The sequence below is a fragment of the Sceloporus undulatus genome, chromosome 3 (genome assembly GCF_019175285.1).
Source record: "Sceloporus undulatus isolate JIND9_A2432 ecotype Alabama chromosome 3, SceUnd_v1.1, whole genome shotgun sequence".
Taxonomy (NCBI): Eukaryota; Metazoa; Chordata; class Lepidosauria; order Squamata; family Phrynosomatidae; genus Sceloporus; species Sceloporus undulatus.
The window spans coordinates 231,360,059-231,386,927 of record NC_056524.1 but is presented as its reverse complement, the minus strand read 5'-3'; the positions used below and the strand labels follow the sequence as shown (position 1 = coordinate 231,386,927).

Here is a 26,869-nt window from a genome sequence, read left to right as displayed (position 1 = left end):
TTATTATTATTATTATTATTATTATTATTATTATTATTATTATTATTATTGAAGGCACACAACAAAACCAAATATAGACTGCTTGGCCTACTCTGTTTTCTGAAACATAGAAATCTTAGCCATTTCTAGTCATCATGAACATTGAGAATCCAAGGAGATAAAGTTATGCAGCAGCATTGTTTCACAATGCAGTCACATTTCTCCCATAGAAGTACATCCATTTCTACTTATACAGTGAGTACCTGATTTGCATTTGCTTTCTCTCTCTGCTGCAATTTGCAAAATTAATTTTTCCTATTAGGAATTACTGCTCCATATAACCTTGACAGCCATTATTAGCAATGTAATTTCCCCCCCAGAAGAACTGAATTAATTACTCAGACCCTTTGATCCACTACATCATTTCTTTTAATGCTGGTGCCCTATGGGTATTAATTAGCTTGCAAGGGAGCAGCCCAAACTCCTATCCATGGGTAAAATTCAGTCAACCTGTTTTTAGCCCTCACAAACGGCTGCCTTCTCTGTGGCTGTCTGTTCAACCAACTCCAACCCATATTTACTGGAAAATAATAAATTGTACTTTAGTTACAAACAGGCGGGGCTTATTTCATAATAAACCAGTGTAGGACTGTCGGTGAAGACTTTGAGTCTGTTGAAGTTTACTCAGATCTACATTTTGCAGAGGACCTGACTCCATGGAAAGGCAACATGCAAATACATGTGACAGTGGGATTTACTCCCACAGATGTGTGTAAAGCAGCATGCTTGTTGAGGATTGCATCCACTCACAGTCCTAAGGAGGTTTTACTGTGGAGCAAACCCTACCCATTTCAGTGTCACTATTAGTAGTGGTTTGAATGTAGGCCTAGGACTCTGAGGACCGGGTTTCAGTTCCCGACTTGGCCAGGGAAACCTATTGGGTGACCTTGGGTGAGTCACACACTCTCAATCCCAGAAAATCCCATGACAGTGGTGACACCTTAGGGTCACCATAAATCAGAAACAGTGTGGTGTAGTGGTGTGAGCATTGGACTATGACTCTGGAGACCAGGGTTCAATTCTCTGCTTGGCCATAAAACCCACTGGATGACCATGGGCAAGTCAAACACTCTCAGCCTCAGAGGATGGCCATGGCAAAGAATCTATGAAGAAACTTGGCAAGAAAACCCTATGATAGTGTCACCATAAATCAGAAACGGAGAGCCAGCATGGTGTAGTGGTGCGAGTATTGGACTATGACTGGAGACCAGGATTTGATTCTCGCCTCAGCCATACAAACTCAATGGGTGACCTTGGGCAAATCACATTCTCTCAGCCTCAGAGGATGGGAAGCCACTTGCCAAGAAGAAACCTGGCCAAGAAAGCCCCATGACACAGTTGTCTTGGGATCGCCAGAAGTCATAAACAACCTGAAGGCACACAGCGGCAACAAATGACTTGTTGCTGACTCAAGAAATGGCTGGAAGGCACACAACAACCAATCACTACCACTACCACCACTATTATTATTATTATTGATTCCTACTATTATTACTCCTACTAATCTACTAAGCAAAGGCTTCCCCTTTGACAAGGTTGTCAAGCCGTGTCCGACGGATCTATTATTACTACTAATCTATCCTACTACTACTAATCAATTATTATTACTGATTTCTGCTATTATGGTTGCTTTGTCTTCCTGAGAGCTCAGGGTGGCTTTTACTACTTTTACTACTTCCAAGTAGTGCCCAGAGCATTGCAGAATAACCCCATCCTTCCCACCAGCTCCAGCCCAGTCCACTTCAAACCCCTCTGATGAATGAATCCAAGATAATATTTACTGCATCCACACTGGAGAAATAACCCAGTTTGGCACCACTTTGAACTGCCCTGGGCACAACAGTGCCCAGAATCCCATCGCAGGGAGCCCTGGGCAGTTCAAAGTGGTGCCAAACCGGGTTATTTCACCAGTGTGGATGCAGCCTGGGGAGGAATTCCTCCCTCCGAGAATCTTGCCAAGAGAACCCCGCTGTTGGAAAGGAAGGCACCCATCCAGCCCACCAACAGCCCCCGATGCAAGGAGGGAGCCCTTGGTTACCTAACAGGAGGAAAGAGAAGACCCATTGGAAGACAGCGGCAGTCTGCACTCTCCTGGCCCAAGGGATGCGGAGCGGGGCGAATTCCAGCTTCATGCCTGCCAGCAAGGGCTGCTTTGCCCTAAGGACCCAGGAGAGCCCCAGCAGCAGAGCCAGCAAGCCAAGGGAAGCTGGACCCAGAGCAGGCAGGCAGGCAGGAGAGGGCGAGGCAGACAGGGGAGGGTTGCCTGCCTGCTCCAAGGCTCTTTTTGCTCCTAGCCTCGCCCTTCCGGGAGATCAACCAGGAGTAGACCTGGAGGAGTCCCAAAAGTGGAGAGGGGGATGGGGGGGGGGGGGGGGGAGATCAGGCACGTCCTCCTATTCCAGGACCTGTCCTACATTTCTGCCTTCCCTTAAGGAGGCAGTTCAGAAGATCCTCTCCAACTGAGCCTGAATTTCTATGTATGTATATGTTTTTAACTCAAGGGGACTCCAGGTCCCCCTTTTCCAGGACCTGTCCTACATTTCTGCCTTCCCTCCAGGTGGCATTTGAGAAGGTCCTCCCCAACTGAGCCTAACTTGACATTGCCTCCTTTTCCAGGACCTGCCCCACATTTCAGCCTTCTCTCTAGGAATGTACTCTTACATGAGTGTTTTTAGCCTTAATTTTTGGTCCTGCCCTCCATTTTCCTTGCCCTCCCTTTGTGGTGCGCTCATCTGGCACCCTGAGACCAACATGTTAACCTGATCTAGCCCCTTGGAAGTATTTTTTCCCCTAAAACCACATTTTTAGTTATTTACTTACTTACTTGGGGGTGTGTGTCTTTGGTTACAGCTTCCAGACAGGGAATGTTACCGAATCCCAAATGAGAGAGATGAAGGTTTGAGGTGGCAACCCTACAAACTGGGCGGCGTAAGCTGAGAAGAGGTGTCTGGGTGTGTGTTGTGTGTCTTCGAGTCACTCACACTTATGGCAACCCTGAGACACATCTATTATAGGGTTTTCTTGGCACATTTGCCACATTGCTATCCTCTGAGGCTGAGAGAGTGTGATCCCACCAAAGGTCATCCAATGAGTGTTCCTGGCCAAACGGGGATTCAAACCCTGATTTCCAGAGGCTTAGTCCAACGTTCAAACCACACCACCACGGGAGGGACATCTAAATACTGTATCTGCTTTCTGAAAATAGAAGTATTTTTGTAAAGGTCTGTTTCGCATGCATGCCTCTCAGGCGCGTTTGGTGGGAACAAGAGAGAGGGACTTCTCAGTGGCTGCTCCCAAGCTCTGGAACTCCCTCCCTAGAGAGGCCCCAGGATGGCTCTACCTTTGCTTTCTTTTCCACAGCAAAGAAAAACATTTTATGCCACCAGGCTTTCGTGTATTTACATGGGTGCTTTTTTGTTTTGAAGAGTTTTAAATTTTAATAATGTAATGTTTTAATCATTGGAATTAATTGTTTTTTAAATTTTGTATTTTTAATGTTTCACACTGTTTTAACTTAAGACCGTTTTTAATTTTGTTAGCTGCCTTGAGGAAGGTGGGATATAAATAAATAGAATAAACAAATAATAATAATAAATATTAATGCATGCCTCGATTCTCAAGGACTTTCTCCAGCCCCTGCTGGTGCGAAATGCGTCCCACTGCTTTCGTCAGTGTTCACTTTTCTTTTAATTTCACTTAGAAGTGTGGGAGGCATATGATTTTCCTTCTTTTAACAACACAGGTTAAAAGTGTGTCTGTTGTACGGGGGGAGAGGCTTGTCTTCTTTTTTCCTGCTGCCTGTATAGGCTTCCCAGTTCTTTGAAAGGAGCTTCACTTCCTAGCATGCAGAAGACTGCACCTACAATTGGCCATTGACATTTCCAGCTTTGACTTTTGCCACTTTGATTATTTGCAGTTTGTATTAATATGTTCTCTCTAGGAATCTCTAGCTCCTCCAGCACAACTCTGCCAGATGGTGACCATAGAGTTGGGCTGGAGAAGTTTCTAGAGAAAACATTTCTCTAGGTGTTTGTAGGTCCTCCATTATGAGTCTATCATTGGAGTATATCACACGGAGCTTTTTGGAGATTTTCCGGCTCAGTTCTGATGTGACTGCAGGTCCAAGGATGCGCATTCACGTCGTAAAGTGAATATGTTGTCAGACGCCATTCCTTTCTATGGGAGCTCCTTGCGAGGTGCTTCCGCAGTGATTCCAAAGTGACCCCTCATTTTGGTAAAACCAAAAAAAAGTGACTTCACAGAATTCGCTTCCAGGCTCACTTTGATTGCACTTTGATCTGGTGTGGAAAACCACTTCGATGTCACCCCACTTGGTCCCTTGTCCTGCTCCATGATCTCCCTCCTCCTCCTTCATGCCATCTCCTCCTCTCTGCCAACCAGCCGATCCCATCATCCCCTGCATCCCCTGCGTCCTCCTAGACCCCTCCTTCACCCTGCCACCTATCCCATCATCCCCTGCAACCTCCTAGACTCCGATCTGCTCCCCTCCTTCAGAATGCCACCGATCCCATCATCCCCTGCATCCTCCTAGACCCCGATCTGCTCCTCTCCTTCAACCTGCCACCGATCCCATCATCCCCTGCATCCTCCTAGACCTCAATCTCCCCTCCTTCACCCTGCTGCCTATCCCATCATCCCCTGCATCTCCCCTAGACCCCAATCTGCTCCCCTTTCAGCCTGCCACCAATCCCATCATCTCCTGCCTTCTCCTAGATCCTGATGAAGGATGACAGCTAAGGAGGGGGCAGGGAAGGAGGGCAGCGTCCAGAGCCCCACTGAGCACGTGCAAGAGTGCTGATTCGAATCGTTGAACCCTCACAGTATGCTCTGGTGTGGTAATACAATGTGCACTCACTCTGTTTTGCTTGAATCCGCATCACGTGACTTGCTTGGAATCGAACTGACTTCGCTTCCCCCTCAATTTGGAAGGGCAACAGAAAGGCAACCAAGTGTGGTAAAACATCATGTTTTAACCTTAATTCGCATTGCTAGACAGGAGTGACTCCGGATCTGGTGTGAAAAAACATCACGCTTTGCATTGCTAGAACAGGAGTGACTGTGGATCTGAGTTGCAAACCCCCCCACGTGTGATAATCACTTTTACCAGATGTTGACCATATAGTTCCACTGGAGAAGCTAGAAGTTTGTAGAGATGTGTTCTCTCAGGTAAAAAGATAGTGTTTTTTTATTTATGTTTTCTTCACATTCACAGGGGACCTTCATCCTTAACCCCAGCGAATCTGGAGGAACCACTGTATAGAAAACTAAAAAAGACAACAATGTTGTATGTAAGTGGATGTGTTGGGAAGTGCATAGTTTGAAGTTAGCACTGGTTGTAAGAAGCACTGTTATAAAACTCAAAGATATAGCCGGGTTAGTCTGTAGAATCAATATGTAGAGAGATCTTGTAGCACATTTAAGGCTCAGTGAAAGAAAGAAGTTGACAGCATGAGCTTTTGTAGACTTCCTCAAAAGCATTTGATGAAGTAGACTGAATTCTACAAAAGTTCATGCTTCCAACTTCTTTCTTCCAATTAGCCTCTAAGGGCCCAAACAGACAGGCCAAAATAAAGCTGCTTCGTGTCACTTTGGAGGTATGGTGTTTAAATGATGCATACATCCTAAGAGGCCGGAAGCTATGCCAAAGCCATGCTCCAGTCCTAAGGACTGGAGCATGGCTTTGACGCAGCTTCTGGATTCTTAAGAGTGCACAATTAAACATATCTGATGTGACCATTTTCTTGTGTGTGTCAATTAAACAGCGTATCTCTAAAGTGACCTGAAGCAGCTTTATTTTGGCCTGTCTGTTCAGGCCCAAAGGCCCACGAGGGGGAAAACTCCATAGCTGGAAACTGCCTTGTTTAGGGCAACCAAAAGAAGATATTGTGAACTTTCCAGCTGCCCTGAGTTCTTCTTTAGGCTCAGTGGAATAATAAGATGGGGCTGTGGACTACCCTTGGCCAAAGACATTTTGCTGTCTCAGATAAAGAACAAGCTGTCACCCTCCCTTTCATTCCAGCTCGACTTTCAGTTGACTGTTTCCTATTGCGAATAACATCCTTCAATCTACCTAGGGGCAGTAATCTAGTGTTGGGGGTGGGGGTATCAGTCTGTTCTCCAAGAGAGGAACTGGAAAGTGCCCACTCCACAGCAACTGGCACCTGTTGTCTGAAGCATCTTCTGCTTAAGGTATTTCATACAATCATAGTGTTGGAAGAGACTACAAGGGCATTCAGTCCAACCCTCTGCCATGCAGGAAGACACAAAGCACTCCCAATAGATCACCATCCAGGCCATTTTAAAACTTCCAAAACTTCAGCACTTAGATCCCCGCCAGATGGATAAAGGTTTATGAAAGTCTGAATCCAAAATTCCTGGAGGTTTAGTCCAAAGGTCCTCCGTCCAGGCTCTGGGACAAATGGCAGGATATTTTTTTTCTCTGCATGGAAAAATCCACATTGTGCTATAAACACCAATTCTGTGATTTTTCTTCAGAACAGAAACCTCAAGTGCACAGTTAAACATATCTGATGTGATCATTTTCTTGTGAACACAAGACCCCTCTTTTAAAGAAATCTGTAACTGTTGAGAAAATGCAGAAGCAGACACAATATCAATACTGGCACCCCCCCCCCCACCCTCTCTTTCTCTCTGAATAATGGACCTCACAGTTCTGTAGGAGGCAAACTTCCCCTTTGGAGGAAATGTGGGATATATATAAATGAAAGTACAGTCAGCAGTACATCTGCACCCACAGATTTAATCATTCAAGGCATGAAATCAGACGCGCGCACACACACACACACATTCCCAAAAGCAAACCTTGATTTTGTCATTTTATATAAGGGACATCATTTTACTATGCCATTCTATTTAATGGGACTGGAGCATTCACAGATTTTGGTACCAAACCCCAGTGAATATCAAGGGCTCACTGTATGTTGCTTTACAGTGCAATCCGTATGTATACCCATTCAGAAGTTGGCCCTATTGACTTTATTGGGATTTATTCCCAGATAAATGTATGTAAGATTGAAGCCTAAAGCTGCTGTTCCAAACATATTCAGTGGGAAGCAGAATTGAAAAATTATGCTTTAGGATTAAAACTCTTAAGAATCCTACTAGGCAACATGTGAACAGGCACATTCTTGGGAGTTACAGTAACATTTCTAAGCTTCAATAGGGAGAAATGTCTATTTATTGAACAATGGGGAGCTACCTTATGTATAAACATGCATAGTTTTAAGCTATAAAAGACTGATTATCTATTGCTTTCAGCCCACCTGTGCCCCTTAAATAAACAGGTAAAAACATTCAAAATATGAAATTCACAAATAGAAACAGACTAAAACAAGTTCTTAGTACTGTATAATAAATTTCTATGTATAGAATAAAGCAACAGCACCCCCTACAGCAGAGTGCCTTGAACTGAGACACCAGGCGCTTGATTTCAGCTCCTAGAATCCCTCACCAAGGTCCCACCCCACTGATAACCACTACCCTATAATGTTGACATTTCAAAATCATTTCCCAGGACTTAACCCACCACTCCTATTTACATCCAGAAGTGTTTTTTAACAGTGCTAAAGTACTTGGATCCAGAAAATTTACTTGACCTGCAAGATGAGCCATAAGAAAGATGGCTCTAGGCTCTAAATAATTTTCTGACTAAATCGCCAAAATCAGAAACAAATTTTCTCTCAGCAGTGGACAAAACAGTTGTCCATTTCTGATATGGGCTTAGATTTACTGGTCTCAGCTTCCCATAAATATGTTGGACTTCACCCTCAGTCTTTGTCTTCATGGTAGTCAGAAATCCACAGATGCTTTCTCTTAGATCCCTTCTCTGCAATGAGCTCTACACATGCTCTGAAACACAGAATTTTGGTTAAGCAGATAAACTGAACTGGCTAGGCTAAACTGTCTTCATATATTATAATTTTATGAGATTCTTGCTTCTCTTGTATTTCCTTTCTACTAAAATTCCTTCTTATACCTGGTTCAAAGTGGTTTAGTTTAATTGTTATATAATGCTATATAGATCCCAGTACATCATGGTGGTTTGAGCACTGGAATATGACTCTGGAGACCAGAGTTCAAATCCTAGCTCAGCCATCCTACTGTGTGATCCTGGGCAAGTCCCACTCTCTCAGCCTCAGAGGAAAACAATGGCAACCGCCCTCTGATCAAATTCTGCCAAGAAAACCCCATAATAGGGTTACCATAGGTTGGAAACAACTTGAAGGCACACAACAACAACATTATACACACAGTGCAATATGCATAAGAACACAGATATATGCATGTATATGAGCAGCTTAAGGGGAGTCAATCCAGAGGGAAGTTCAGATACATTCTGGATGGAGAATGATAGACTCCAGAACATGTTACAAGTCAATTCAATTTGCTCAACAAGTTCATTATATTTTTTGGGAGAATACCCTGTAATAAAAAAAAGAGCGCGTGCGCGAAGGCATGATGTTTCACAACACATTTGATTTTCCATTGTGAGCATTTTAAATAAAAATTTCAGTGTTATAAGCCTTCTAATTCAGTTTAAAATACCTAATATGTTATATCCCTGATTAACTTTATCAAGAAGAATTTTGATTATTGCATAGTTTGAATAATTTGGTTCAGCTAAGTTATGCAGTTGCCATTTGGATTAAAAAAAATACAATAAGAACCCAATAAAAGTCGAGGGTAGTAGAAAGACGGGAAGATCACACACCAGATGGATAAGGATGCCACAGCAGAAACAGTGCAGTTCAACACCACTATAACTGCCCTGGCACCACCCTGCAGACTCCTGAGATTTGCAGTTTTGTTGTCCAAAGAGCACCAGCACTCTTAGACAGCTTGTAAAACGGCAAATCCCAGGATTCCACAGGATGGAGCTACAACACTTAAAGGGGTGTCAATCTGCATAATTACAGGGGGTCTAGGAGGTGTCACAGGGTCACCATGTGTGCTGGAGTCTCTTTCTTTGGAGGTCTTTAAGCAGAAGCTGGATGGCCATTTGTTGGGGATGCTTTGACTGTGATTTCCTGCATGGCAAGGGTCAAGGACTGGATGGCCCTTGGGTCACTACCAACTCTATGACTCTATGAGTTGGAGTCAACTCAAGGGCAGTTAACAACAACAGCTACTACAATCCAGCTCCTTAGTGCTGAGTACAGCATGTCTACCATTGCAGGATAACTGGTCACTATGTAGAGATCTTGTAGCCCCTTTGAGGTGAACTGAAAGAAAGAAGTTGCCAGCATGAGCTTTTGTAGACTAAAGCCTACTTCCTCAGAAGCATTTGATGGAATGGAAAGCCAGGGACAGACCTATATATGCCCTTGGTGTGTGAGAAGGTCAATTCAAATTCAATTTTGTTTCTTGAATTTTGAATCTGCATTGACATTCTCACACACCAAGAGCATATATATATATATATATATATATATATGCCTGTCCCTGGCTTTCCACTCCACCAAATGCATCTGAGGAAGTAGACTTTGGTCTACCTTATGCCTAGTCTCAAAAGTGCTGCAATATCTCTCTACATACTGATTCTACAGACTAACACGTCTACGGTCCAAAACACACTGCCGAAATAATCTAGTTCGAGACCACTTTAACTACCCTGGCTCAGTGCTAGGGAATTCTGGAAACTGTAGTTTTGTGGAGCCACAATAAAGTACAATTCCCACAATTCCATAGCAAGTATATCTTCTTCAACTCAGACGGTCGTCTCCGGCTGATGTAACATTCTGAAATTTAGCTGTCTACAGCATGCCTGATAAAAAGAAATAGTCAAAATTTGGGCAAGTTCTTGGTCGCTCGGCTAAACACAGCGGGGCGATTTAATGTGTTGAGGGTAATAATGAGACATGTCTCGGAAGGAGGGAGTCAGAGGGATTCTATTTAGATCAGGCATTAGTGTAGACGGAAGTAGTGTGCGCCGCAGAGAGACAGGGCCCACCCGGCGAAGGGTCCTTCCTCGCCGGAGTGGGAGTGGCGCATGCGCACTGCGGAACCTCTTTCCAGTCAGCCATGCCGACTGTCAGCGTGAAGCGGGAGCTGCTCTTCCAAGCGCTGGGAAGGAGCTACAGTAAGGAAGGGAAGGGGGTCGGCGGGAGCTGGGCCTCTTCGGAGCCCAGGACGAGGGAGGAAAGCTCCCAGAGTCTCCCAGAAGAGGTCTTTAAGCAGGGGCTGGATGGCCATCTGTCACAAGGGCAGCTTTGGTTGTGAGTTCCTGCATGGCAAGAGAGGGCTGGGCTTTCTTTGCCCAGAAACTGATTGGCAGCCAACTCTGTGGTCCAAAACACACTGCAGAAATAATCCAGCTTGAGACCGCTTTAAGTGCCCTGGCTCAATGCTAGGGAATTCTGGGAACCGTAGTTTTGTGAGACATCGAGCCTTCTCTGCCAGAGAGAGCTCTGGTGCCACAATAAACTACAATCCCCAGCATTCCCAGGGCAGTTAGAGCGGTCTCAAACGGCATGATTTCCGCAGCGTGTTTTGGGCCTATGAGGCTGCGGCTTGTAGTTTAGGTAGGAAATTGTGAATTTTGAGGGTAGATGAATGCTGCTTGCAGCCTAAAAAACCTCTGGGACGCAGAGTCCGTAACAGCTGGCACTGCTGCATGCGTTGAGAAGCCACGGGGTGCGTCTACTCTGCAGTAATGATGCAGTTTGAGTGCTGTAGCTCCATCCTGTGGAATGCTGGGATTTATAGTTTGACAAAGACTTGAGCCTTCACTGCCAAAGAGTGCTGGTGCCTCACAAAACTGCCAGTCCCAGGATTCCGTGGGGCATAGCTGAGGTCGACAAACTGCGCCATTCCTACAGCATAGTTGAATGAAGAGGACAAGGACTAGCGCATGGCTTATTCAGCAAAACCGTGTGTTTTCTTAACACCGTAAGGCCACCTTTCTCAGTGCTCCTGAAGTAACTCACTTCTAACTGCATGTAAGATGGAAACATCTTTAAAAACAAGTTCTCACTCTATATAAAGCTTTATCAGTATCGGATCCGATCAAATGATGAAGCGTTTGATGTACTGTCATTTGAATTTCAGCGAATGAAGAATTTGATGAGCTTTGCTTTGAATTTGGCTTGGAACTGGATGAAATTGTAAGTAGTTTTTATTTTTATACTTCAAAAGCTGTAAAAAAATGTTATAGCACCTTGGAGAATAACTGAGAGAAAAAAATTCTAGCATAAGCTTTGATGGTTTTCAGTCCACTTTATTAGATGCAAGCCCTGTAAAACAAGCTCTTGAAACGATAGTATACATGATGTAACCCAGCTGCCACTCTCCTGTTTTCTTCTTAAGTCTTTATTATCATTTCCTGCAAATGGCTTGGTCTTGTAATGAAGTCTCAGAGCATTATATATTCTGGGTGTTTTCTCCCAAATTCTCAATATCCTGTGAATGAGACATCAGGAAACAAGCAATACACTTCGTGTCTCTAGCAGGCCCCTGAAATAGCTGCAGTAACATTGAGTTACTCACTGTATTTCAATTAGATTATTGTGAGTGGAGGAATTGTGGAATTGAAAAAATAAATTAGAAACTGTTGTCAACCAATCCATCATATTTACATTATAGCTTCCATTCTGCACCTCATCAGTATGTTGCTATTGCTATATGTACATACATATACTATGGTCAAACATGTTTAAGGTAGCTTGTAGCAAGAGAAAGATTTCAGAGTGGCATAAACTGAGCATCGCTTAGGTTTCTTTTTCAATTTTTGGTCAAAGGCTGAAATCCTTTTCACGCTTGCTAGAAGAAGCTTGATTGAACTTGGGGGACATATCCTTCTTGGTTAGTCATATTTAGGATTGTGCTATCAATTGTCATAATGACTTGAGCTGATTTGGATTTGGTTGCTTCTAATTGGTATACATTTTTAATTTTAAAAAGTGATGTTTGAACTATTTCTGTAGCCGTTTCTTTATGTATGAGGGCATATTAAACTCATTCTATTTCCCCATTTGTGTATTTTTCTGAAATGTTTTGTTTTGTTTTTCTCAATTTCATTTCAGACCTCTGAGAAGGCTATAATAAGCAAAGAGAAAGGTGATGGAAAAGCAGAGGGTGCATCAGAAGTCGTTCTTTATAAAATCGATGTTCCTGCTAATCGCTATGATCTTCTTTGCTTGGAAGGTCTGGTCAGAGGTCTTCAGGTCTTTAAGGAGAGGTAATATGATATTTGAAAGTATTATTATATATAATTATTAAAGTGTGTCAGGCATTGACTTTCTACTTGGCAATAAGAGGAAGAAGTTAAATTTATTTGAGCTAGCAAACCATATGTGCAACTTGGCAGTTGATGCTAAAATCCCATAAGCAAGCAAAGCATATCTAGAGAATCCTCAAAATGTGCAGAGAAGCAACTGAATCATTAGTACTATATCCAGAGTACACATACTGTATATATAGAAACATAGAGAAAAATAATGTACTGTCCCTTTTGTAAATTTCTAGAAAAATGTTAACAACAACAACAACAACAACAACAACAACTGTTTATAATGCCCTTTTCACCAAAGGGTGGAACACCAGACATATAAAATCAAAGACAAAATAATAAAACAAACACAATCAGTATTATTAAAAAGTCCAGCATGCTTTATTTCAGGTTTATGTATTTTTTCTTTTATCTTTTAATGTTCTGTCAACTATAACTAGTCTAGATTATCCCAGACATACATTAGAAGATTATTTTGTGTGTTGTCAATAACCAATTCTATTGTGTTTATTAAAACTTATTCTTAAATAAATATGCATGGAATTTCAATCTTACCTAGAAATATCTTTCAAATAGTTGTAATAATCCAAATTCTGTTGATAAGACATTATAAACTGCCCCTTGGATCTTCACATGAAGTTGTTTATACATATAATCTTATCCTCTATATGTGGGACAGGTGGTTGACACAACTTTCACAATTGCAATCACCTGGGAGAAGAAGGGAATTCAATTTATGATCACTTAGCCCATCATTTCCTAAACAGGATCAGTACCAACCATCCATTTGGCAAATATATACCGTGATCTCAATCAGCAAGTTAGTTTTAATATAGAGCCCCAGTTTTTGGTTATGAGTTTTGAAAAAGTCTGTGCAGTGAATTTTTACACTTGTTCAAATATGATCTGCACATCTTTGTTATGGGAATGTTAATAATTTAGAATACACCTTTGTGGAACACCGATACATACATTTTTAGCAAACAAAGTGCAAGAGAACTTAAAAATTTTAAAAATATGAAATGAAACTGTATTTAGGTGCAGCCTTTGGGCGGGGCCCTCCCAGCCTCTTTGCCCAGGAAGTGCAGTTGGGTTGTGCTCATGGGGCGCTGCCAGGTTTGTGTGAGGCACGGAGGTGCCAGAGCAGAGGGTCGCCATGGGCAGCTCCAGCAACAGAGGGTGGGTGTGACTGTGGCACACTCAGCCTGAGGTTAGCATTGCCTCCTGTATCCCATTTGAGCCCATGAAGAGAAATACAGTAGTGACTCCATAAACTTCTTTGCAGCCACTTTCTCCTGTCATTAGGGGCAAATAGGGGCAAATAATGCACCATTGACTTTGAAATGGGATTTGAAATGGGAAAGGGCTGTCCAAGCAATGCATCCTGAGGATCCTGTCAGCCTCTGCCTTGTCTGTTGTTTTTGTTAGACGTGCATGTCGACCACTCAATACAAGCACGCTGTTACACTGGTCTCCTTCAACCTGAGACTCCCTGTGCCTGTTGAGCCTTCAGGTGTGTTGTCTCTTCATCATTATGGCTTTGGTGTGGAAAATTAATAATAACAACAACAACAACAACAATAATAATTTATTTATAACCCGCTCTTTAACCAAGGCTATCAGAGCGGCTTACAATTTGTTAATTAGACATTTCCCTACCCTCAGGTTTACAATCTAAAAAAGACAAGACACAAAAGGAGAAGGGAATGACAGTGGGGAAGACTGCAATGTGTTGGAAAACATGCATCCAAGTTCCAGTTTGTGGCCTCTTACCCAGAGTTGATGGTTGAGTGCACCAAGAAATAGTAATCAGATAAATTGGTTCAAACAAGAAGAAGTTGTAGAAAACCTAAGGCTTATAGCTGGCAGCCAAGAATAAAAAATCCATACCATGGTGTTATTGTGTGGCCTGTTCCAGAAAACATTGAAATCACTGTGACACTTTTCGAGGATCCTCATGCTGGCAAACGTGAAGACAAAGAATGGACATTTGTCAGAAAATGAATCTCCTTCTGGATGCCGGAAAATTCTTGCTACAAGCAATATTAACTTGAAGCAATATGTCAATTCCATGCCTACCCAGATTGATGTCAAGTTGAAATTCAAGCCTTTGTCTAAGAAAGTTATATCTGCCATCCTGTAGTTCTTTTTATCATGTATTTTTTCTGAGGGAAGGAAAAGCAGCGGATGAAAACATGCAAAGCCTGGCAAGTCTGATGAGTATGAAGCAAGTAGATATTGGAAATTTATATGATTTTGAAGAAGATAAAGAAGATGATGAAAAAGAGTGAACCAGGAAGAAAAGGCTGCAAAAATTACCAAACTTAACAAGCTTAATTTCTTGGATGAAGAGGATGAAGACTTAGTCAGTTCTTGTTCAAATCTATTTGTAGATTCTGACGGAATGGATCTAAACCCTTTTGAAAGACACTGATATAAAAGAGCCAGTTATAAAGAAGACTTCATTTTCAAAACTAGAAGAACCCTTCTATGATGATAGTGATGATTATAATAATACAACCCCTTTAAAGAGGAAGAAACTGTTGAGTATGTAAACCCTTTTGATGAGCCAGATCCTGAACCTGAGATAGTAGCACCCATGAAAGACTTTCCTCCTCAGCCAGCAAAAAGAAAGAATAATCAGCCCGTGGATATGAGCAAATACCTCTATGCTGACACAGCAAAAGCAGATGAAGAAGAATTAGATGAGACAGAACCCTGTCCAGAACAAACTCAGCTGGCAACCCTATAGAAGAACACAGAAGAAATTACCTGATCATTTCTGATGGCTGTGTTAAGTCTCTCTTATAATTTTCATCATGCATCTCTATATCATCCTATTTTTCCTCCTGTATGTTTGTTTTAAGATGGGGTGACCAGCCTTGTTCAAGTATTCAAGATGAGGGAAACCTCTATAGTTTATGAGGTGAATCTCTCACCCTTTCAGTATTACTTTCTAATTCAATCATTGTGCATGTACTCATTTTACATATATAGCTGTCCGTTGTTGACTATTAAACAGAAAAGCATTCAAGAAAGTTGTATGAGGAAAAATAAATAAATAAAAGATTGAATACTGTCCTTGTTCTTTGGTGGGTAGCTAATGGGAATGGGACAGAACAGAATCCTATGCTTGGGAGTTTGGTACATTGATTCAGGAGGGAATGATCCAATATATCATTTATTTTTTCTTTTTAGGATCCGGGCCCCACGATACAAAAAGATTGTGCCACCTAGTGGTGAAATCCAAAGGCTTATTATCACAGAAGAGGTAAATAAAACTGAATTGTATTCTGGCTTGATATGTAGCTTGTACAATAAATATTAGTTACATTGTTGGTCTAGAGCTGAGTTAGTTAGTATTTCTGCCACTGTCCACTTTAATTCCATTATAACCAATTGGTACTTTCTCTGTGAAAACGGGTATATTTTCCCAAATTTATTGGGGATTTTTTTCCGGGGGGAGGGGTGTTTGAAAGATTAGGAGTTCAAAATCACATCTGATTTCAGGAGATGGTTACACAGCAGCCTATCTGCTAAATGTGGTTACTGACAATTGAATTGTCCATGTGCTCTTTCTTTAGAAATTCTAAACAGCAGATATTTGTTTTTGATAAAAAAATAAGCATTATCAGAACCAGAATTCTTGGTACGTAGTGCATTTTCAAGATTATGCCTGTAAAACCCATACTACTGAAATAAAAGGAACTCTCAATTTCTTTCAAAATCATACCTATGTCTGGGGGTTAGAACATTGTTAAAATATTAATTCAAGTTTTAGATGACCAGTAATAGGCAGCAATATCCAAACATCTGACTCTTGAGTCTGACAGCAGCATTTACAGAACTGGTGTTGTGGGAGTAAAAGTCTAGATATCTTATGCCATTCATGTTCACTGTGTTTCAATATGTGCTCCAATTATTAAGAGACATGTGGCATGAGGATGTTCTTAGGTAGCATTCAATGTCATAACTGCCTACTCAATAGTAATTATGGATTTTTAAGAATTAATATAATTCAAAAGCCACTAGCTCAATATTGGCAAAACAAATACTGAATTCCAAAGAGCTGTTCAAGCTCATGCATGGGCTTCACTTTAACCCAGTGAAATATTTGAATTCTAAAAATCTTTGAAGAGCAGAGCTCCTTATTTTATCACAATGTATACTTTAAACTCTTCTCAATTTCTGAAATGAGTATAGGGTTGGGGTAGGAGCTATTAGTTTTAATAATTCCAGTCTAAAACTTGCTTGTGCTCAGGAATGTCATTCATAGTTCTTCCACTTCTGATCATATGTTTCCTGCTTTGTTGCAGAATTAATTTTTGTTTGATTAATTAAAGTGAAGATTTAATTTTATTAGATTCTGACATTTTGCTTCTTGGTAGCAACGTATATGTGCATATATTTATAAGTATGTATACATGTATGTCTATATATTACCAAACTGTCTATAATTGCACCTCTTTATAATGCAGACTATCCAAGTCCGTCCTTATGCTGTGGCTGCAGTTCTTCGTAATATAAAATTTGACAAGGATCGTTATGATAGCTTCATTGACTTGCAAGAAAAATTGCATCAAAACATATGCAGGTTAGTTAGTAGCAATGAATTTTGTCAGGCTGTTGGACTGGTTATATTAATGATATACAACCAAAAAGTATTTCATAACAGTAGTGATTTTGCATATTCAATGAGTCAGTCTTACATTTGATAAGAAAAAATGTTTTTAAGTGATGAATTAAGCTGGCTTTAAGCAGTGCATTGAGATGTTTGCCATGGTATTTTAAAGCACTTCATTATATCTTGTCACATTTGATGTACATTTTATTGTGTACTCACCTGGAGCTCTGAGTGTAAACGAATCTTTCTGTAGAAATTCTGCATCAGCATTTTTTAAATCAGCACACTGTTTAATAGGAGCATCAAATATGAGTGCATTGCTTATTCATCTTGTTCTCTTTTTAGGAAAAGATCATTAGTTGCAATTGGTACCCATGATCTAGATACAATTTGTGGTCCCTTCACATATACAGCTAAACCACCATCTGAAATAAAATTTAAACCCTTAAATCAAGACAAGGAATACAGTGCTTCTGAAGTAATGGATCTCTACCGGGTAAATGCCTTCAAAAGCAATAAGATGTGTTTCCAGAAGGAATGCATGTGGTATTGGAGGTACACTATTTGCAATTTATAGGATCCTATTCTTGGCTCCCAGTGGGTTTTTGCTTCTCATTCAGTTTCCATAGCATATTAAAAATTACTTGCTAAGAACACTGAAAAATAGTTCTGTATGTGTGTGTATGTGTTCATATCATAAGTTCCAAAATATATCTGTAAAGCTTTGTCTCTCTCTCTAGAGCTTCTACATTCTGACATTTTGCAGCATCATTGGCAGAAAAAGATTAGAGTCTTGTAATAAGCACAATCTGACTTGTAGCAATTATGTTGTTGTAGTATAGAAAAAAATCAATGTAGGCTCATTTCAAACACCCCTAAGTCATAGTTTGCACTTCCGTATGTTTAGAGCCGTTTGTGCACTCAGATGTAATAAGTTCATTCCTTTCTCCATGGTGTTGTAGCCTTTAGAGGCAAAGTGATGGCCATTATTTTTGTACCAAATAATACTTGGCATACGTCTGAGTTTACAGTCAGCTTTGTAGCCAGTGCTCTGTCAGAATCTAGCAGGTGTAGATCTAGTGATTGACTAGATGAGAGACACTTCCAAGCTCTTTATGTGTGTCTTTGAGTACCTTAGAAAGAAAGCAGGATATAAATATAGGAATATTAATAACAGCTAAGCATTGCTAACCTTGGTTTGCATGATGTCTGAACTAACCTCTTGTTTGTTATAGTAATTATAAAAAGTTGCCTGTTAGCACTGACAAATATCACCAGAAATTCTTCTTTAGGTATTGCTTAATAACCCTTTACTTGCTTAAGTTCTAAACATTATAGAACATGTACTATTATAATAATTATATATAATTTGTTATAGAAAGCCAATTTGATAATTTCTGACATGAATAATGTGTCAGTTGTTTTGTGGAGAAGAGAGGAAGAATTTTCTGTCTTGTAAAAGAAACAACTCAAAAAGCCACTCCTAATTACTTGCTGTAGCCTAATTTTTTTCTCCCAGCTAGAGCAGACCTATTGAATCAATGGAACTTATTTGTGTTGCTTTACCAAGTTCCCATGGATTTTATTGGGTCTGCTCAAGCAGGGACTAATAATTAGATTTAGACCTGTAATTCTTGACACCACCATTTCCAGCATGCAGACTCTTATACAGTTACCTTATTGGCTGTGGAACAGCAGTGCCTGTGTCAACCTGTAATGGGTGGATTTCTTTTTTTTAAAATGCTGAGTTTCTTTAGTGCTGAGGATGGCTGGTGTATTACTGTAGGCTTCTGAAGTGAAATCATGCCAACAGGAAGAAGGAATTAAGCATCTGGCTGGTGAATTGAACAGTATTGCATAGGGGCACTTCCTTAGCAAAGCTATTCACAATGGCAATATCTTGGTTTGTGATATGCCAACTGTGTCCCTACCTGGACCAAAAGGAACTTGAAGCAGTGGTATATGCACTGGTAATCTCTTGTTTAGATTTCTGTAATGCGCTCTACGTACCAAGTTCGGAAGCTTCAGTTGGTTCAAAATGCAGCAGCCAGATTGGTCACTGGAACACCTAAATCTGACCATATAACACCAGTACCAAAATCTCTTCATTGGCTGCTGATTACCTTCCGGGCGCAGTACAAAGTGTTGGTCATTACCTTTAAAGCTGTACATGGCTTGGGCCCGAGTTACTTGAGGGAACACCTTTGCCTACACAATCCGCCCACACTCTCAGAACATCTGGGAAGCAACTATCGGAATATGCTAAGACCAGATTAATAACAACTTCCCACAGAGCGTTTACTGCCGTAGCCCCCAAGCTGTGGAACGACTTGCCAGAGGAGATCCATCTTATTACCACCGTAGATGCCTTTAAGAAGGCACTGAAGATGGACCTCTTCCGGCAGGCCTGTCGACCCAATCTGTTATAAGAGAGTTAGAAATAGTCTATCTCTATTTGTAATGATATGTATTTTAAATGACAATTTAGTCAATACATTGTATTGGTAATGGTTTTATTGAGTGTAGTTTATATGACATTGTAGTTTTAATCTTGTAATTGTTGTTTTTATTGTTGTAATCCCGCCTTGATCCGCAGGGAGAGGCGGAAAATATAAATAAAAATTATTATTGTTATCTTTTTTAAAAAACAAAACAAGGAATGGTGGTATTAGCATTATGTTTTCTGACAGTAATGTCTGAGGAAAGAAATTTAAACATTTATCTGTGCTTTATTTGTTTTAGACCGACAGCCATCTTAGACATTACTTACATATTATTGAAAATGAACCACTTTACCCAGTTATCCATGATAGCAACGGTGTTGTACTGTCCATGCCACCTATAATTAATGGTAAGATTGTTCTTTGCTTCTTTTGTGTTATTTTGCTACTTCCTATCCTAAGATTCTACATCACCATTATTATTGTTATTATTAACCTTTATGTATGAAGCGCTGTAAATTTACACAGCGCTGTACATGCAATCTTTTAAGTTAGACGGTTCCCTGCCCTCGGGCTTAAAATCTAAAAAGACTTGACACAGAAGGAGAAGGGAGTGGTGGCGGGAAAGGGTAAGAGGTCCAGCAGTTCCTCTCTACCTCCGAAGCCTGGACCAAGGCAGATGGACTGGAGGGAGGGCTTGGCTTCAAAATGGAAGGTTAATCTTCATCCAGGGAAAATACATACTCTCAAGTAGGATAATACATATACTATACATAGCAATACAGGAAATGGTTCGATAAACAGGCAACAAAAGAACATCAGATAGTAAGCGACAATTATGCAATGCCTGGGAAGGCTTCTCTAACAGGATGGTTTTCAACTCCGTTTTGAAGCTAGTTAAAGAAGTGATGGCTCTTGCTTGTGGGGGAAGAAGGTTCCAGGAGTGAGGGGCAGCAAGTGAAAAGGGGTGAATCCGGGAGGGGCAGAGGAAATCCTGGGCTGAGACAGGAACCCTTGACTACCAGAACGGAGGGCCCGAGTGGGAGGTGAGGAGAAAGAAGGTCTGATAAGTAAGGAGGGCCAGTCCGGCTTTGAATGTCGACAGCAGGAGCTTATACTGAATGCGGAAAGGGAGAGGGAGCCAGTGAAGGGTTGCCAACACAGGAGAGATGTGGTCAGAGCGGTGGGTGGAAGTGATAATGCGTGCAGCTGAATGCTAGACAGAGATTAAAGGACGGAGGTGAGAAAGAGGAAGCCCAGCCAGGAGGATGTTACAGTAATCCAGTCGTGAGATCACTAGGGCATGGACCAGGATCTTGGCAGTAGAGGCCATGAATCTTACTGTTATACTACACAAGCAACAAACACTGTTCTCACTTTCCTATGGAGCTCGAACTGTCTTTTGTCTTCAGGGAAGGTTAAGGCAAATGACTGAAGATGACACTGTAGGCTGCAGACAGATTTAAATTAATGAAAAATTTAATGAAATTAAACTTGATTTCATTTTGTCAAATTTTAGGTATGTACATTTTACCCATTTGGACATATGATAGAGACCAAAAAAAATGTAAAGTCTCTTTTATTATTTTAGATATATTTGTTTTAGGCTGCTTATATTTTTCCCTGTATAAATTCTGTGAAATCCAGTGGGGTCAAATAGCATCTGGATATAATTAATATAATTAATTAATCTTCTCTGTGTGTCTATTCATTTCCCCATCACTCAATTTATTTTTAGCTTTTACCAGACGTTTTTCTTTCTGGGCATAGATACAATCAACAAAATTTTACATTATGTTCTGTTATTTTTTATTTCTGTAGGATTTAAAGTTCTAACACGTTTGTAAAAATACATGGATTAACATTAATGAATATCAGATTTTTTTTAAAAAAAAGTTTTCTGTTGAACATGTTGCATCCTTCCCCACTTTCCCAGACCATCCATGTAAAAAACAAAACAAAAAACCTGTATCTTACTTTACACAGCTGGGCTTTCATAGTTTTTTCATCCTGAGAGCAGTTTACTGTGCTGTCTAGAAACTAAACACTACAGTGCTTCTGGATCTTTTCGCACCATATGAGCAGCTGTACTCAGACAGGAACAAGAAGTCCTCCTGGACACCTGCAAGCTCTTGTGTATGGCTAAGAAGCCTCTTTGGATCCTAGCCCAGATGCATATTCGTTACACTCTATCTTCAATCTGCAACTAACTCTAACTCTTAATACTTAGTGGAAGTGCTGGTTAAGCAGCAGAAGGATTTATGAAGTGACCCATATTTTAACTAAAAGAGCAACATTTGAAATATCAAGTAACTTCAGATAATTATATTTGTTTTTTCTAGGAGACCATAGCAAAATAAGTCTGAACACCAAAAATGTGTTCATTGAATGTACAGCTACAGATCTTACTAAGGTAAATCAACTTAATAAACAAAATGTAGAACAAACTAAAGTTCTGATTTGCAAAATAAAATTGAAATAATGCACCATAGAAACTAGTCTTAATAACACCCATACATTAAACAACAGATATGCCACATTGTATAAAAAGAATATATTTTTGAAGCAATTAGATCATAGGATTGATTTGATAGTCTTCAGTGCTGGACTAACTTTTGCCCCTCTCAGAATTTACGTTGTGATCGGTGATTTATATGGCCAATAGTCACTCAAAGCTTTGGTCTTCCAGCAGCTTTGGTGCACTTACCTCAATTTGTGAGAGAAAAATTGGTGGTACTGGCTTGGGTGACTTTCCCCTTTCACTTTTTTTGTGCAAAGGTGTTATTTCTGAAAACTAGTACTGTACAATAGTTAAGTATCCCATTGTGAATGAATATTGTAATCTTATATTTCATGATGTTATTCATACTAATCCATTAAGTGGGTCTGTTGTCTATCTTTAAGGCAAAAATTGTCCTTGATATCCTCGTTACCATGTTCAGCGAATACTGTCAGAAGGCATTCACGTGAGTTAGTATGAATTAATTATGTTGCTGATATGTACATGCCTTTTCTACCCTGCACTTTAAACATGTCTGTATGTTTTGCTTCCCTTAGTATTGAAGCAGCTGAAGTAACTTATCCCAATGGAAAAAACCACATCTTTCCAGTGAGTATTACAGAAGTGATAAAAACATCACTGATTAAGAACATGCTTTTCGGGACCCACTTTTCAAAAAGAACAATATTGCAGTATATTAGGTTTCCAAGGCATGGATGATTGAGGTCAGATCTTTGACTGAGAAGTTACCACAGCTGCAAAAGATGTAACTTGAGAATACAGCATTCAAGAGTGCTTCTGTTCTAATAGCCTTTTAGAGAAGGGTGGACTAGTCTATGATAGGTAGAGCCAGAAGCCCTTCAAAGCTATGCTCTCATATTATAATAACCTCTGTATGGTCTAAGTCAGTAGGTCCCAAACTTTCATCCTCCTGGTGTTTTTGATGTCAGTTACCAGAAGCCACACCTAGCCTGGCCAATAGTCAGGAATTCTGGGAACTGAAGTCCAAAATGTCTGGTGCACTAAAGGTTGGGATCCACTGGTCCAAGTTCAGCATTATCTTATTTGCTTCTTTCAGCCCATTGCTGTGGTAAAGTAACTGCTGTTGTGGAATTAGTTGAAAATATATCATGGCCTATTGGTCACACTGCTCAAAACCTGAATGCATATCAAACAGCATCAAAGACAAGCTGGGCCCATGTGATAGAAAAGCTGTCAGAGTAATTCACGGCCAAGTATACCTTTACCTGTGTACAGGATTGGTTGTTGAATATGAGAGGTATACATGCTTGGTAAATTGTGCAGGGTTTGCCACTCTTCACTGATGATTGACTGTCTCTTCCTTATTGTTCAGAATCAGTGCAGCTCTGAGAAAGAAATATCAGGAGTTTCTTGGGATGAATCTGCTCAGAGCAGTAACATCTAATCCAGATATCCCATTAGGCATTTCAGAGTAAGAGGAAACTGAGACAGTTAGACTTTATTCATTTTTCAATGTTCTGTTAAATTCTAGCAGTGGAGATGGACTTATCTGTAATAAATGGGTGAGTTAGCATAGAGAAGATGAGTGTAACATCTTGATGTCTGTCCTTGTGTAGTGGCAATGTTACATGTGGAGAAAGGCGAAACTTCTCAAAATATTTTATTCTATGTCTTTCCATGTTAGATTAAGATGGTCTTGCTCTATGTAGAGATGATATAATTTAGAATAGGAGACTAAGAACCTCTCCTTTTCATGGTTAAATAGTGGGAGAGTTTAAGAAGAAACATTTGTGGCTTTTTAATTTTTCCCACTGAATGTTTTAGTGATTGGTATACTAGTTGCTTTCAAACGATTGCACCAATACATGGGGAATGTGGCTCATAGTGGCTATTATGGAATTGCTAAGAACCTCTGATTACCACCTTTTAGGACTGAACAGTCAGGCATTGTTCTGCTATACAAATTAATGCTGATGTTGAGAAGAAGAGAGGAGATAAATTAACCTGTATTAAAAACCTTTCCGACTTCTTTGTAGGAGCTGGCTTATCGTCGTGAAAAGATAAAACCGGAGATAATGAACAAGAAAATAGGAATCTGGTAGGGTAAATCTCTCCAATTTTGTTCGAAAAGCATGCCTACAGTGATGTTAATAGCATCTGTGCCACATTTCTAATGCATGATGGTTCAATTTTGGGCTTTATGGGGTTTAACCACTCCATGGGAAATTCCCTTCAAATGATTATGCAATAAAATATCAAAGTACAATAAAACAGTAACAATTTTGCAAAATAAAGTATCAAATAGAACAAAAAGGGCAGCAAAGCAAAACAATTCTTTTACATAGTTGACAGAAAATGTGTTTGGTTAAGTCAAGAATTTGTGTGTGCTACAGGCTAACATACTATCATGTTGGTGATACAAAATGCCACAGTGCCAGCTGCTGCTCTAAACAGATTTTGCTTCCATGGTTAAGTTATTAGTCTTCATGGCTAGTTTTGAAAAAATAAGTACCGTAGCTCCAAAGTCATGTTTTGTAGTGCTGTTCCACTGAAGTATTTAACTATGTTGCCAAGAATGTTACAGCATTGCTGTCAAGAAATCTCTTGTCTCGCTCTGCCACTCAGCTCTGATTTAACAAGTCTTCATTTCTTACCCTTCAACACACAAAGGTAGGCACACATAGTCTCACACAGCCATGTTGCACCTCAAAATATTAGTATATAGATGGAGGGCGTTCTTCCTATTAAATGCATTCCTGACTTTCTGCTCTTGGTGGTGCAAGCCATTGGTCTAGATCCAGTGGAACAGTTGTATGGAAGGTGCAGGCCAGTTTTGGCCTCCATGCCTCCTCCTGCAGGTTGTACAGGTATTTTTGGGGGGCTTGGGGTTCTGGGACTGGGAAAGCTAAACTGATGCCTTAGCAGGCAGTTTGCTACCTGAGGGTGAAATTATGCCAAAAGCATCCCCCAATTTTTTGGAAAACTTCTGGGGATGTTGCAGGTGGAGTTCATGGGCCATGAAAGTGGAACTGAAAGCAATGCCACAACATTTTGTGCTTTGATGTGTATGCTGTTTTACAGTCAAATTCTGGGGGCAGTGAATACAGTATCCTAATGTAATGACATTAGAGAGTAGACCCATCTAATCAGTTATGTTGTTGTTGAGATTACCTGTAGGACCAGGGTATGATATCTTAGTTTGTATTAGGATTTGGCCATGGTAGACTAGATCCTTTCTTCCCCAGGGAAACAATATGTTGCCATTTGAATCTTTAGTTATCGGTGGTTGTGTGGTTTTATTATATTTCACCCTGTTGTTTTGTGAAAATGGTTGTACCATAAAGTCCAATATCAACATCCTTGCTTCAAAGAGGAGAATGAAAAGGGATCATTAAAAAGATTGTATGTACAGCGCTGTGTAAATTTACAGCGCTTTATAAATAAAGGTTAATAATAATAATAATAATGATAATAATAATAATCAGATAACATCATCTAGGAAGAACCCTAGTTTGAAAGAGGACATAGGATACAGCATATGTAATATAATTATTAGTTCACCCCTATCTAGTAAGTGCACGACACAAAAGGAGAAGGGAGTAGTGGTGGGGAAGCGGATGAGGTCCAGCAGTTCTTCTCTACCTCCAAAGCCTGGACCAAGGCAGATGGACTGGAGGGAGGACTTGGCTTCTTAATGGATGGTCTACTCTCTCTCGGAGGCCTCTCTCCTTCTCAAGATGGTGGTCGGAAGGAGGGCTTTTCTTCTTAGTAAGCGAGGCCTGTTGTTGCCGGCCTGCCTCTCAAGATGGTGGTCGGAAGGAGGGCTTTTCTTCTTAGCAGGCGAGGCCTGTTGATGTTGGCCTGCCTCTCTCCCTCTCAAGATGGTGGTCGGAAGGAGGGCTTTTCTTCTTAGTAGGCGAGGCTATTATCTTTAAAGCCCTACATGGCTTGGGTCCTGACTACTTACGAGAGCGCCTTCTTCCAATATTGTCCACCCCACCCCTTACGGTCCTCTGGGAAGAATTTATTTCAGTCTAAAAAATCCAGACTGTCTACCATTTCCCATAGGGCCTTCTCCACAGCTGCTCCAAGGCTATGGAATGACCTGCCGGAGGAGATCTGCCACATTACCATCCTGGCAGCATTTAAAAAGGCCATTAAGATGGATCTCTTCCAGCAGGCCTTTCCAAACTAGCCTCCTCTCCCAAGCACGATGCAGCTTATTCTTATTCCCTCCTATTAAAGAGTCCTTCTTAGATTTATCATCTATCTATCTATCATCACAATGTTTTTATATTGTAAATAATTTAATTTAGTTTTATAATCAGGGATGGGCAGTTGGACAGGGGATTAATTTTAACTAGATTTGATATGTAATACACTGTTTTTAGATGTTGTAACCCGCCTTGATTCCCCGTTAAAAGGCGGGCTATAAATTATTATTATTATTATTATTATTATTATTATTATGCTTGAAACATTTTTCAGATCACAACTCCTCAAGTACATAGCTTTAACAGATGAAAAACAACCCACCTTTTGACATCTAGGACATTTTTATTACTTCAAGCTCTCTTCTATATTATTATTATTATTATTATTATTATTATTATTATTATTATTATTATTATTATTATTATTATATTTTCTTATACCCCACCTTTCTCTCAATATAGGGACTCAATACAATTTAAAAACAATACAAAATATTAAAATACATAAATATAAAATTTAAAAAACAATTAAACAATTTTAAGGATTAAAACAGTTATAAATTAAAATATAATATATTAAAATACAAACAATTAAAATTTGGATAGTACACTAGCTTGGAGAAATCCTTGTCAGCTGTATATTAAGGCACACATGTTGGTTGAAGAAGGAGTGAGATGGCATTAAGATGCTTGTTTGAGGTGCCCATGTTAATGTTTGAATATTGTAAGGTAGATTTTTTTCCCCAGATTTAAATGGTCTTATGAAGTAAATGCACAGCAAATATCATAAGGTTCAGCACT

General features: G+C 40.2%; 2 protein-coding genes across 3 annotated transcripts in view; one reads left to right on the top strand and one right to left on the bottom strand.

Annotated features, from left to right (window-relative positions):
* MOGAT1 (monoacylglycerol O-acyltransferase 1) overlaps positions 1-2,300 on the bottom strand; it is a 27,587-nt gene extending 25,287 nt beyond the window's left edge. Inside the window, exon 1 of the mRNA XM_042456148.1 lies at positions 2,078-2,300. Within this exon, the coding sequence (XP_042312082.1) occupies positions 2,078-2,171 (94 nt within the window). The 5' untranslated portion in view covers positions 2,172-2,300. The remainder of the gene's footprint in view (positions 1-2,077) is intronic.
* Positions 2,301-10,084: 7,784 nt separating this feature from the next.
* Positions 10,085-26,869, top strand: part of FARSB (phenylalanyl-tRNA synthetase subunit beta) — a 45,533-nt gene continuing 28,748 nt past the window's right edge. For both annotated transcript variants that reach the window (XR_006102987.1, XM_042458962.1), the window contains exons 1-11: positions 10,085-10,159; positions 11,128-11,183; positions 12,102-12,256; positions 15,506-15,578; positions 16,786-16,901; positions 17,277-17,427; positions 19,674-19,782; positions 21,715-21,785; positions 22,277-22,338; positions 22,430-22,481; positions 23,891-23,952. Coding sequence is in view for 1 of the 2 variants with exons in the window: in XM_042458962.1 (XP_042314896.1) it covers positions 10,102-10,159; positions 11,128-11,183; positions 12,102-12,256; positions 15,506-15,578; positions 16,786-16,901; positions 17,277-17,427; positions 19,674-19,782; positions 21,715-21,785; positions 22,277-22,338; positions 22,430-22,481; positions 23,891-23,952 (965 nt within the window). In the remaining variant the exon portion in view is untranslated. The remainder of the gene's footprint in view (positions 10,160-11,127; positions 11,184-12,101; positions 12,257-15,505; positions 15,579-16,785; positions 16,902-17,276; positions 17,428-19,673; positions 19,783-21,714; positions 21,786-22,276; positions 22,339-22,429; positions 22,482-23,890; positions 23,953-26,869) is intronic.